The following is a 13,568-nucleotide window of genomic DNA, read 5'->3' as shown; positions in this document are numbered from 1 at the left end:
AGAGGTCCAGATCAATTGACGGCACCATCATTTCACAGCTTCCCCATTTGAAACATAAGGAATTCATAGTTCTCAAACCAGGGACAAAAAGTGCTATAGAGCTTTGCACCAGAAATAAAGTGCTTCAGCCTGGAAGTCACACATGTCACTTCTGCTTATAGCCAGAAGAACTTAGAATTGATAACAACAGAGGACAAAAAGTATATTTCTACTGTGACATACAGAACAGAAAACTGGATGTTGGGGTGTCCACTGGAAGTTTCTACAGTTTTATTCATATCTATGTTGATACAAACTGGCTTCATTTCTCTTTACATTTCTTTCTATTAGTGGAGTCCATGCATTAACATTTCAGTTTTTGTAATGCAACAAGACATCTTGGACTAAGGGAAAAAAGTTAATTTAGAGCAGTCATTTGATCTAAGGTGAAAAGCCATGCTTCATGGAGAAATATGTAAATATCCTCCTATAGCTAAAAGTGTTAAATTGACATCTTTGGGACTAGCTTTCTTTTCAGTTCTATATTTTGAAGTAATACTTATGCTTTTCCAGAAATAACATTGGTACCCTCTGGTTTTCATATGGTTAGTCATGTCACTGTGGTCCTAAGAAGGATGATACATGTTGAAAAACTCTCTGAAAGTTTATCAGTACTTTTCGTTAAACATGCACTCTGTATTTTAGCTCCGTTTTGCCAATTTTTTTTCCAAAAGAAAAAGTAGTACTAAATGGTAAGATATTTAAATAATTATATGTTGGCGTAATACAATAAAGGACAGACAACTGTAGTTCAGACTACTCTCTAGATGCTCTATAGCAACTGTGTTCAGCCTCTATTTTCTGGTACCTCTTACACTCACCTATACTTTTCTGTGCTTCTCAACACTGCTGACTGCTGACCTGGCAATTTCATTCATGTTACAGGTTATTGCATGGCCACTACGAACCTGGTTGATACACCAAATAACCAGAGAAGTAGCAATATTAACTGTTTCTCCTATAGCCACTTATTTTTGGAAAGAGTTCCTGTCTCTTCCTAATAAATTCTAGAGACCTTCATTTTGCCAGCAAGTACCCTTTCTGCTGTTCTTGAACATATGTGTTGGTTGCCTATAATTCCAGAAACTCGGAAGGCTGAAGCAGGAAGATACAAAGTTCTAGGCCAACATGAGCAACTTGTGAGACTGTGTCTCACAATAAAAAATAAAAAGTCTTGGGGGCCTGGGGCTGTAGCTCAGTGTCAGAGAGCTTGCCTAGATGTGTGAGGCAGTGAGTTTGATCCTTAGCACCACATAAAAATAAACAAATAAAATAAAGGCATTCTGTCCATTTACAACTACAATTTTTTTAAAGGGGGTCTGGGGGATGTGAGTCACTGCTAGAGTGCTTGCCTTCTGTGCATTGGAGACCTGGGTTCATTCCCCAGAAACACACACACACACACACACACACACACACACACACACATAAACACACAATAAGAGGGAGGAAGGAAGAAAGGAAGGAAGGAAGGAAGGAAGGAAGGAAGGAAGGAAGGAAGGAAGGAAAAGAAAGGAAGGAAGGAAGGAAGGAAAGAAGGAAGGAAGGAAGGAAGGAGGGAAGGAAAAGGAAGGAAGGAAGGAAGGAAGGAAGGAAGGAAGGAAGGAAGGAAGGAAGGAAGGAGGGAAGGAAGGAAGGAAGGAAGGAAAAGTTGTTTACATTGCTTTTGGAAAGACTGAGAAAGTAGAAGTGGATTATCATTAGTTATCTTTCACTTTATCCACATATGAAAGTAAAAACTCTGTTTACTGCACATGTGTGTTAGCTTTTTGTTGCTGTGACTAAAATACTTGACATGAAATTTTAGAGGAGGAAAACTTGTTTTGGCTCATAGTTTCAGAGGATTCAGTCCAAGACAGAAACATGGCAGAAGGGCATGGAAGAGCTCAGCTCACAGTCATACCAGGAAACAGAATGGGGATGGGGGTAAGGCTGGGGAGAAGATAAACCTTTTCATGGTAAGCCCCCAGTGACCTTCTTCCTCTAACTAGGTAGGTCCTACTTCCAGGTAGACCATTCAGCTGTGATCTATCAAATGTATTAATCTTGAAGAGGTCAGAACCCTAAGGATCCAATTATTGCCTAAGGGCCCACCACTGACCCTTGCTGTGCTGGGGATTGTTATGGTTGAGATATTAGGTGTCCCCCAAAAGCTCATGTGGGGGACAATGCAAGAAGGTTTAGAGGTGAAATAATTGGGTTATAAAAGCCTTAACCCAATCAGTGCATTAATACTCTGATAGGGATTAACTGGATGGTAACCATAGGCAGGTAGGGTGTGGATGGAGGAGGTAGGTCATTGGGATCATTGCCTTTGGGGTATATATTTGTGAACTGAGTTTAGACTCTTTGCTTCTTGGTGGCCTTGTCCTGACCTGCTTTCCTCCACTGTACACTTTGATCATCATGAGCCTCAGGGCTCCTCACTTGAGCCCTGAGGAATGGAGTTGGCTATCTATGGACTGAGACCTCTGAAACTGTGAGCCTCAAAATAAACTTTTCCTCCTAAAATTGTTATTTTCAGGTCTTTTGGTCACATCAGCAAAAGAGCTGATTAAAACAGGGACCATGCTTTCAATACATGAGCTGTTGGGGGACATTCTGGATCCAAACCATAATAATATGTGTCTCAAATACTACTAGAGGAGACCATGGCAGGAGTTGGGAATTCAGAGCAGAGGTCCAGAAAACCCCTCAGTTTATTTTAAAAAAATTTTTATGTGTAATTTCTATAGTAAAATCCCCATTTAAAAATGAAAAAAATGATGGGAAAAAATGCCAGAATAATAGGAAGAAGTGGGAAAATCCAGGGAAAAGAAGACTTAAGGTCATACTATTTAGAGCTTAGTGATCAAAGATGATAATTTAATGACATGTTTCTGCAGAGTATGCCAGGTTCCCCTTTCAGAATATAAATGGTAGTGTAGCTGTTTCTTGCTGTATATCAGCTAGGTGATCAATTCCAAATACCTCATGATTTTCCTGAAGGTCCTAGGTAGCTAATCTTTGGATGCAATGAAAAACCATGGATTCTGGCAACTTAAGCAAAAAGGCATTTTATTTGAAGTATGTGGATTATCAAAGGAAACCTGAAGAACCAGCCTGGAAGAAGCAGCCGACAGCCTGCCAGGCAGCAGTTCTCTTTCAACACTCTTGGCTGGAGGAGATGAACTTTGTTTCTTCTGTCAGTGCTTCACTGTGTTCAGAAGTCAAAGCCCTAAGAAGGAGTGTCTGGTTGGCTGAAGTTAGGTCATATGCCAGCCCCTGGAGTGATAGGCCTAAGAAGAAGGCCTATAGAGGAGTCTCTAGATCCTTTAAGTGTCCCTAGTATGGGGCAGGAATAGGAATCTTACCCAAAGAACATGATATGTGGGAAAATGATTACCCAGATGGAAATCAGGGTGCTGATGGGGAGTGGAAATGAAGGCTGAACATATACAAAGTAGTAGTGCCCAACACTTACAGCAAAAATGACCATTTTAATGACATCCAAGCTGGTTTACCCGAGTCTGTTATGTCGATAGTGCTGATTTACTATTAGATTGAGCTAACCTGTGGCTCAATTATTAGACAGTGGCTGCTTCTCCTCTTCCTCTTCTTCCTTCCCCTGAGCATATACATTTAAAACATTTTTCTCAGGACAAATTGCCAGGTCTGATATTATGGGTCAAAGGATAATGGCATGTATTTTTATATTTTTTATTGTACTCAGAGAATACACTTCTAGTCATGGAGGCTGGCTTTCCAGTGGCTGAGTATTTGTCTGGGTCAATTGGGGTACTGGGAAAAGCATGCACTTCTGAGCTCTTCCCTTTCTTTTGACTAGTATCTTTTAAAATCTCAATTGATATCTGGATAAAACAAGCTGGAAGATTATTGCTTAGGTCAGTTGATGCACATGTCATAGGAAAGAGGGCAGCATTTGCTTGAGGGAATGCCTGCTGATGTACAGAGCTCATAACCACATATTATATGATCTACACTGGTCAACATCCCAAGTTGCTTTAAATGCTGGGGGCAGGGAAGCAGTGATTGTACTAATAACAGGGGACTCTACTTGTGTGTGCCCTGACCCACATCTCCTTGGGCCAGGTTCTTCTACCTCCAACTTTGAAAAGATGAGGTCCATATTTCTTCAGAGGATATGAATTCAAATGTGGGAGACTTGGAAAAATGTCCTCCCCCCATTCCACATCCATTTCCCCACCTCTCCACCACAGTGTCACCAACTTCTCAGCCAGGCTGCAAGACTGGCTGGAAGCAGCAGCAGTGTGCTTTGTTTTATAATTATCCATGCGACAGTTTACCACACCTGGCTAGAGTGTACTAGATTTTAAACACCTTCAGATTAGGGACTTTTTGTAGCACCTATCATAGTGTCTTGCCCGCCTCAGGTAGTCAATCAATATTTGCTGTCTGAATATCCCTTGGTAAGTGCAGTGGTTCTAGAACTTCCCTGGGGACCCAAACTCTTCCAAATGAAGATGTCTAGGAGTGTTAGAAAAGGTGATCTCTCCCTGGAAATAACTAGGGAAGCCTGAAGCCCATGCTTGGTGTTCTCATGGAAAAAGGCAAGCCAGGTGCTGAGCAGATGGGATGGACTGTCACTCCTTCTCCAGCCTCATCTCAGTCCCTGACGCTCCAGACACATGGCCTTTTCCAGCTTCTTACTGTGGTCCTTTCACAAAGCCTCTTTTGGAAATGCTTCTTCCTTTCCACCTCATATCCACTCTACCTCTGCCCAGGAACTCCTCACCACACAGGTTAGCTCAATCCTCACTAACAGAATAGTTCAAAGTCCCCTCTAATAATACTATGTTCAGCTTCCTAGCACATTTATATTGTCAAATAATTGTCTCCACGGTAGGATGTTACTCCATGGAGGCAGGAACCATGCTTGTTTCTTTCACTGTGGTCATCCCAGTTCCAGCATAGTACCTGGCATGTAATAGGTAGTCAGTAGTGGAGGCAGGAGGAACAGTTTCTGGGTACCACACTGGTGCAACCACTGCAATCCAAGAAAGTTGCAAGGATTCTGGGTTGAATCAAAGTAGCACTTACCCAGCAAAATGCTCTCAGCATATGAACTCTCATTAGGTGTTCTGTGAAGAATAAAGCTCTTTAAAAATAGAGTTGTAATGAATATATCAAACACATTTGGGCAGTTATTATTTTTTCTGTGATAATTTGTCTTTAAAAAAGGCACATTAGCAACTGCTGTCCTCATTATGTGGGGGGAGGGGAGAGAGATTGAGGGGGGAGGTGAAGGATTCTTACTCTTCCTTCATTATATTTTTCTTTATGATGATAAAATACACATAGCATTAAATTTACCAATTTGACCAATGTTAGGCATAAAGTTCAGTTAGTGTATCCACATTGTTGTGCAAGTATCTGCACAGTTTACTTGGCCTTGCTCATGCTATGGAAGTGCTCCACCACTGTGCTACATCCCCAGCTCTTTTTATTTTTATTTTGGGACAGCATCTCCCTAAATTGCCTGGGCTGGCCTCAAATTTGTTATTCTCTTGCCTCAGCCTCCAAAGTACCTGAGTAACAGGCCTGAGTTACTTTATTATTATTATTATTATTATTATTATTATTATTATTATATTCATTACTAGTTCACAAACTCATTGTGTAGCTTCCTCCTGTGTTGTTGGATTAACCCCTCAGCTCAGATGGTGACCTCTGAGTGACCTGGGTTATTTGGCATTCTCCACTTATTGACCATAGTAATTTGTTGAACCAAAGGCCCCCCCAGGTCTAAGTGAGTTAGGGCATGGAAGTCTCCTAACTCAGTTTGATTCCAGATTAAAATAGCTGGGACAGGGCAGAATGGAGTTAAAATGAAGGGTGGGGTGGGCCAAGCTCAGCATCTCACAGGGATGAAGCTGGAGTACTGATAACTGCTTCAGAAGCCTGGCCTGCCTCTCTGTAGAGAGGTTCATTGATGTGGTCCAATAGTTTCTTGATGAAGCTATGTTGGCAGTTTTGTTTCTTTCTTAGTTTTGTTTTTTAATACTTGTGAGAGAGAACAGCCTCACAATCTGGAAGACACTCAAAGATGGATCTTTTTTTTCTTCCCATTTTATCATTTATGTTTTGCCAGGGCTGTAATTAATTTACTTCACTCATAAAGGTCCCAGTCTGCACCAGGGATTGCTAGATTCCTGCTTAAAATCTGTCCCTTTCTCTTTGAGGGGAAATTCAGATTTTTATTTAGGGTGGCTGATATGTACCTGATAAAAGACCACATTTTCCATCTTTCTTTGCAACAAGGTATGGCCCCGTGGCTAAATTCTGGATTAAAGAGATAAAAAGCAAAAATGTGTAAGATGCTTGGGAAAGCTGAGAAAACAAACTGACTCGACTGGCCCAGGACCCTTTTTCCCTTTCTCCTTCCCAGGAGGAGCTCCAGGAATGATCTTGTACTGTGAGGTGACATTAAGCACGAAGCCCTAGGCCCTGCAGTGCATCATGTTACACTCTAGACTTCTGAACTTTTGAGAAAAAGAGAGAGAGTGAGAGTGATCAAGAGAGGATGGGGGGAGGGAGAGAGGGAGAGAATGAGAGTAGAAGTAAAGACCTTATGGCATAAGCCACTGTCATTTTGGATTTTCTGTTATGTGTGAAGCTCACTCTGACTCACTGAAACATACCAAATATTCAGTGGAACTCCTATTTGATTTTACAGGTAGCAACTTGGGTGACTCATCTGGGAAGGATACTACTGCATATAGTGGAACCTACACAAAGAGAAGCTTTCCTCTGAGTTAACCCTCATTACATCTAAACTGAAACTTGATCATCTGCGTGTATTCACACCTTCACCAAATCCAGGCCCCAACCAAAGCATAAAAAATGCCAGTTTGGATGTCAGTGCCTGTTCTGAATACTTGAATGTCTCCCAGACATCTCTAATTTCACAAATCTGACTCTGAAACTGCCCATCTCAGTTACCATAACCCCTTCCACATCAGCTTCTTAGCCAATGTTTTCCTTTCAGCAAATGACGTATCCAATCTACCCTTCCTACCATTCCAGGAACGTAGGGACAATTACTTTCTTCCTAATGTGCAATATCCAGGTGATTGTCAAGGCCCAGAAACTGCCTCTAAAACATATTTCTGTCTATTTGTGTCTCCAACATCACTATAGAGGGTTATGCTATACTATTTCTTGCCTAGACAATTCTAATACTTTTCTGAGTGAATTCCCATTCTCCAAACAGCTGCTAGAGAGAAAACATAAACTCGATTCATTACCTTCATGCTTAAAACTCTGTAAAGGCTTCCAACGGCATGAGGACACTGTCCAAAGTCCTAAATGTGTCCCACGAGGCTCTGCAAGATCTGGCCCCTATCTGCCCTCCTGTACCCAGCAATGTCATGAACCAGCTTCTTTACTCACTGTGCTTCAGCCACTTGACCTTCTCTTTTAGTTCTAGAATGCACCATCCTAGGGGTTTGCACAGGCTAGTTCCTTGTCTGGATTACTTGGCTCCCACTACCTATTTAATGGTTAACTCCTTCTGATTCTCCTGGTCATTGATTAAATGACACTGTTTTTGCATGTGGCCTTCCTTGACCCCATCTCCAAACTCAATCAGCTCCTACATTTAAAACCTCTCAAGGACTTCACTTTAATGGCACGGCACTTTAAGTCAATTCTTTCTTCCTCCCTCCCTCCCTCCCTCCCTCCTTTCTTCCTTTCTTTCTTTTCTTTCTTTCTTTCTATGATGAGGATTGAACACAGGCCCTCAAGCATTCCAGGCACGTGTTCTACTACTGAACTATACCCCCAGTCCTGGCAATTAAATTTTAAATTTAAACCCAATTTTTTTTTTAAGAGAGAGGTGAGAGAGAGAGAGAGAGAGAGAGAGAGAGAGAGAGAGAATTTTTGATATTTTTCAGTTTTTGGCGGACACAACATCTTTGTTGGTATGTGGTGCTGAGGATCGAACCTGGGCCGCACGCATGCCAGGCGAGCGCACTACCGCTTGAGCCACATCCCCAGCCCATAAACCCAATTTTAATTTTAAATTGGATAAGTTTGTGTGATTTTTTTTTTTCAATTAGTCTCCATCCCGAGACCAAAAGCACAGAGAAGACCCACTCTTTGGTGTGTGCTGCATCCCTAGTACTTAGCAGGGGAGCTCACACATATAGATGATTAACATATTTGTGGGAGAAACAGGTTTCTCTTCTTCTCCTTCTGGGGTTGGATCCAAGGGTACTTTACACTGAGCTACATCCCTAACTCTTTTAATTTTTATTTTGAGACAGGGTCTGACCAAGTTTCTCCTCGGCTGCTTTTGAACTTTCTATCCTCCTGCCTCAGGCTCCTAAGTTGCTGGAATTTCAGGGGTGTGCCCTGTGCCTCCCAGTGGAACAAATTTCTTATGAACTAACGATAAACCTAAGACCCCAGTATCATCTGACTTGTGACTACTTTCCTTGAATTCTATCTTAAAACATTTAGTGCTATGCTTCAAGGGCTTCCCTGTCCCCAAATCTTTCCTGTAAGGATGGGATATGATTGTCTCCTCCTCCTCCCCTTTGTCCTTCTCTTCAGTCCATCCTCTGTACTTTCCTCTTGATCATCATCAAGGCGCTTTACAAACTTAGTTTCATCAGTTCACAGCTGTGAGGCCATCATCTCCATTTCATGGACCGTAAGTCTGAAGTTTTTATTTTCCTCCCAATTGTTTATTTATTTTGCAGTGCTAGGTATTGAACCCAGGGCCTTGCACATACTAGGCAAGTGCTCTATCACTAAACTACATCCCACCCCCCAAAAAATATACCTTTGCCACAGTCACACAACTATTAAGCAGTGAAGTGAGACCTGGCATTCCCAAATAGCTATTTTACAGTGTTTTCTCTTTACCTGGTCAAAGTTCTCATTCATTCTATATTTACTGATCATCTATATCAGGCAATGTGTAAGGTATATAGTTGAATAAAATAAAATTCCATAGCCCCCCCCACCCTCAGTGTTTACAGTAGATTGCTTATTACTGAATTAAGATTCATATGTACACATGCTATGTGTTTGTGGGGAAAGTGACAAGGAATGCTTTTCTTGTTGTATGGTGAAACTTGTTTTACTTCAAATCTCTAAAGAACTGGCCACATTAAATAAATTAGAGCTTTTATGGCTGAAAGTGGAAAATGACAAGAAAGGAGAGGCAGTTGTCTGGAGTAGCTGATCTTTTAAAAATTTAAAACAAAAACTTTTTATTGAGATATATTTCACATAGTCCCCAAAATCCACTCGTTTAAAGTGTAAGATTTGGGGCTGGGGCTATAACTCAGTGGTAGCGCCTGCCTCACACGTGTGAGGCACTGGGTCCGATCCTCAGCACCATATAAAAATAAATAAATAAAGATATTCTGTCCAACTACAATTTAAAAAATATTTAAAAATAAAGTGTACAATTCAATTGGTTCTCAGTATGTTTATACAGCTGTGCAACCATTACCAAACTCTAAAATATTTCGATCACCCCTAAAAAGAAACCCCTTGCTTCTTTCTATCCCCAGCCTCGGGGCAATTAATTGTGTCCCTAGAGTACCCAGTTTTGGACTTTTCATATAAATGGCTAATCTGAAACTTAGCGGTTTGTGGCGGCTTCTTCTTAGCTCAGTGTGTTCACAGTAAATTGTATTTTAGCAGCATCAACATTGTAATCCTTTTGTTTGTGGATTAATTTTCTATTGAATGGATACACACATTTTGTTTATCTATTCAACAGTTCATGGATATTTGTGATGACTCTACTTCTTGGCTACTAAGAATAATGGTCCTCTGAACATTGACATATGAATGCTGAGTGTGGATGCGTGCTTTCATTTCTCTTGGTATATACCTAAGAGTGCAATTGCTAGTCTTTCACTACTGTGTTTAACATTTTGATGATGTCAGCAGTCCTGCTTTGGGAGGGAAGGTTTAGGTTTTTGTCCAGAGGACTGAGTCTGGCTCTTCTGGGAGGCCCTGACTGTGTTTACCTGCTTCTGTTCTTGAGTATCTTTCCTTTCCTAAGCCTCTTTAATTCTCTTCTCTTTAGACATAAACACCTCCCTCCACCCCCTGCTGATTTTAGTAGGAACTGAAGCTTTCAGAGCCTAAAAGTTATTTGTAAAACATTTGGGACTCTCTGGAGGAGGGACATAGTAACAAAGTTTACCTGTGGGTTGGGGCACTTGAGGGTGTTATTTTGTAACAAAAGAATTTATTGCGTAGGACTCCAATTGAATTTGATCCCGAGGGGTTACACTCCTATGCTTACTGTTTAGATTCTTAATTACCCAGCTCAGAATCCGAATGTTTTGAAAAATCACTTTGAAGTTTCTTGGTAATATTACCATCATTATAATGTAAACCTATATACCAAACATGTGTTGTGAGTTTGTGAAAAATGTATGCAGAGTGCCTGGTGTGTGTGCCTGGCACGTAATACTTGTTTAATAAATTGTTAGTTGCTATTATGAAAGTCACTAATTAACCATTAGTGTTTTTTCTTCCAGGTATAATTATCTAAACTATCTTAACTTTCGGGGGGGCGCAGATGAGTCAATTTTAAACACCTGGAACAGGATTTTCGGGGGTGCATTGACATGAATTCACACACACCCCGCCACCAGTGAAAAGCACACAGATCCTGGCATTTGTTTTCTAGAGGTTATTTTTAAAATAATGAAGATTGTCTTTCCATAGCCAAGTAAATTTAATCTGCTGAACACAACAAACAACTTTTCTGCGGTCTAGCCACATGCTTGCTTCCCCTAAGCCACCTAAGCCTTTTAGTAAGGATACGCAGAAAAACGTCCTAGGAGCTGCAGGGCTACGGAGAAAACTCTATGGTGGAGCTATAACAAGCTTCTTACTATAAGTGGGTGAACGTGGTTAAAGAAAATGAGAGCCCCACGTGCAAGCCCGCGAGCGGCCGAGGGTCGTTCTCTGGATAAATGATTTAAGGCAGTCAATCATTTCCTCCAGCCGGCTCGCCTCGGAGTCACGTCCGGCTGCGCGGATTAAGCACTGCTGTTAAGACGCCCGCTCCTTCCACGTCCGGTCGGGTTCCCTACTTCGGGGAGCCGACTGTGAGTCACCCCGAACTCGGGAGCCCAAGATAAGGGGAGGGGCAGGCTCCGGGGGGTGGAGGAGAACCGCGGGGCCGAAATTCTAGACCCGAGACGCCTCGGAAGGAAGAGGAGGGGCAACTACGCGTGGGGAAGAGAAGGAAGAGGAGTCTGGGGAAGGGAAGGAAGGAGAAAGGAGGGAGAAGAGAGGCGGAGGGAGGAAAAGGGGGCGCGGGCGAGCGCGGGGCGGGCCTGGGGCGGGGCGGCGGGCGCTGAGGCTCGCGGGGCTGCCGGGATTGGGGCGCCGCAGTTTTCGCTCGCCTAGCCGGCGGCTCCCCGGTGCCGCCAGGCTAAGTTCCTCGGGACATGTCCACACGGTGCTCCCTGCGCGCCCGGCACTGCTAGATCCTCTCGAATTTCTTACCCGCGCGGCCCCGCACCTGGCCGCCGCCTCGGAGCCGGGCTAGCGCGCGGCGAGCGAGTCGGAGGCTGTGCGCCCCGGGCGCGGACCTTTGCAGTCATGGGGCTGCAGCCCTTGGAATTCAGCGACTGCTACCTCGACAGCCCGTGGTTCCGGGAGAGGATCCGTGCCCACGAAGCAGAACTTGAGAGGACCAACAAGTTCATCAAAGAGCTGATCAAGGACGGGAAGAACCTCATCGCTGCCACCAAGAGTAAGCGGGGACCCGGGCGCGGACGGGCTGCGGCGTGGCGAGGCCGGAGGGAGCTTCTCCTGGTGGGAGAAGGACTGTCCTGTGCCCCGGGCTAGCGGACAGAGGAATTGGAGATTCATTCAGGCCATTCTTCCCCAGGCAGTCGGCGGCAAGTCCCCATTCCCGCTCCTGACCCTTGGCGAAGGCGGGGGCCAGAAGCCCTGAGTAGCAGCGCGTTGCCCGCGGGCCCCGCCTGGCCCCAGTTGATAACCCTTTAGCGCTGCGTTCCCTTTGGGACCGACCCCAGGCTCTCAGCGCCGTGGGTCAGGTTTATTTCACTCTAAAACTGGTCGGTCTCCTACGAGACAGACAAGTTCCTACTTTTATTTAGTTACCTCTTCAAAAACTTTTGAGGGGATTCTTTGAAACCTCGTGGGTGTTGAATTCGTTAGAAGTCCCCTAAGCAGTACCTTTTGTGTCATTTTTTATCTTCCCCAACAGTCTCCTCCCAGCTCCCTCATTGTGGCAAACCAGAAAGTCCACCTGGCTTTGTGCTGCTTTCTGCACATTCCTTCCTTCTCTCTGTGCTGAGGAGGGTTCAAAGATTGGGGTTGGGAAGTGAGGGACAACCTGCCCCCTGACCCGGGTGGGTGGGGAGTGCTGCCTGTAAAGGGAATTCCACCCTGGTCAAGACTTGAAGCCTTCCTCCTCTGTTCTCCTCCCTTGGGAAAAACTCAGAAGATAGAAAACTGTAGTTTGTGTAGCTGATAATATTCTTGGAGAGAGTTGGGCTGAAATTTGTGCGGAAACGGTTGCTGATGCGACTAAAAAAGGGGAAGAGTTAGGAGCAGAGCAGTCTGATTACTCCTGGGGCCCATAGCCCCTTCTGAGGATGGCTTCAGTGCACCTTTTCTTTCTTTTTCTTTTTCTTTTTTTTTTTTTTAAAGCTCGAGGGGGTGACGGGGCGGGGGGGGGGGAGGATGGGGGGTGGAGTGGGAAAGCCATACAGCAGACAGGGACCTGGGCAGTATCCAGCCTCCAAGGTCTGTGTTAGGGCCTATCACTTAACTAGTTTCTCAGTTCAGTAATTCCTAATCTTGGGAATTTGTCCATTGTACACTTGTTTGTACACCCACCACTTCTGGGAAAAGTAACATGCTATCCCTTGCCACCACCATTTTCACCAAAGAAAATTGGCTGGGGTTGTGGCTCAGTGATAGAGCGCTTGCCTGGAAGGTGTGAGACCCTGGGTTAGATCCTCAGCATCACTTAAAAATAAACAAAGATATTGTGTCCACGTATAACTAAAAGTATTTAAAAAAATTAAAACGTTCTGTCTTCTATACCCAACACAGGCCTAGCCCAGTTAATATTCATTTTAATGAATGAGTTGAGGGAAGAATTTAATGAGCCATCCCTGTAATTTCGGAAGCAAGTCATTCAACTTCTGTGACATTTTTGGTGTTGCAAAATTGGGATTGGGAATCACTTTGGGACAGGCAATGAGTGGGTTCATTTGGTGGATGCTCTCCAGTCCTTGGCATCCATATGTGCGATGGGTGGGAAGTGGGATGGGCTTTAAATATAGAGGGGTGGGCATAGAAAGGAGGAGGTGAGAAAAAGGAAGAGCAGGGAGGGTTATGGAGCAAACTCCAGTTTTAATCAGTGTCACTAGCTGGGGGTTGGTGAGGCCTTTTCTGGCTATAGCAGCTCCCTCTGGAGTTGGAGATGTGGAGAGAGGCAGATGGCAAAGCCAGTTTGGCCACTGGTAAAAAGCTATTTCTGTGAC

At 43.8% G+C, this 13,568-nt stretch overlaps 1 protein-coding gene across 3 annotated transcripts in view; it reads left to right on the top strand.

Annotated features, from left to right (window-relative positions):
• The first annotated feature begins 10,818 nt into the window (after positions 1-10,818).
• ARHGAP10 (Rho GTPase activating protein 10) overlaps positions 10,819-13,568 on the top strand; it is a 303,935-nt gene continuing 301,185 nt past the window's right edge. For 2 of the 3 annotated variants that reach the window (XM_081302995.1, XM_081302993.1), the window contains exon 1: positions 10,821-11,800. In XM_081302995.1, the coding sequence (XP_081159121.1) occupies positions 11,647-11,800 (154 nt within the window). In that variant the 5' untranslated portion in view covers positions 10,821-11,646. Of the gene's footprint in view, positions 11,801-13,568 lie in introns of all 3 variants that reach the window. The other variant, XM_081302994.1, reaches the window with a different exon arrangement.

The sequence above is a fragment of the Spermophilus citellus genome, assembly GCF_964194105.1.
Source record: "Spermophilus citellus genome assembly, chromosome: 8".
NCBI lineage: Eukaryota > Metazoa > Chordata > Mammalia > Rodentia > Sciuridae > Spermophilus > Spermophilus citellus.
Note: the sequence above shows the minus strand (reverse complement) of the source record. Positions and strands in the feature narration are given on the sequence as shown.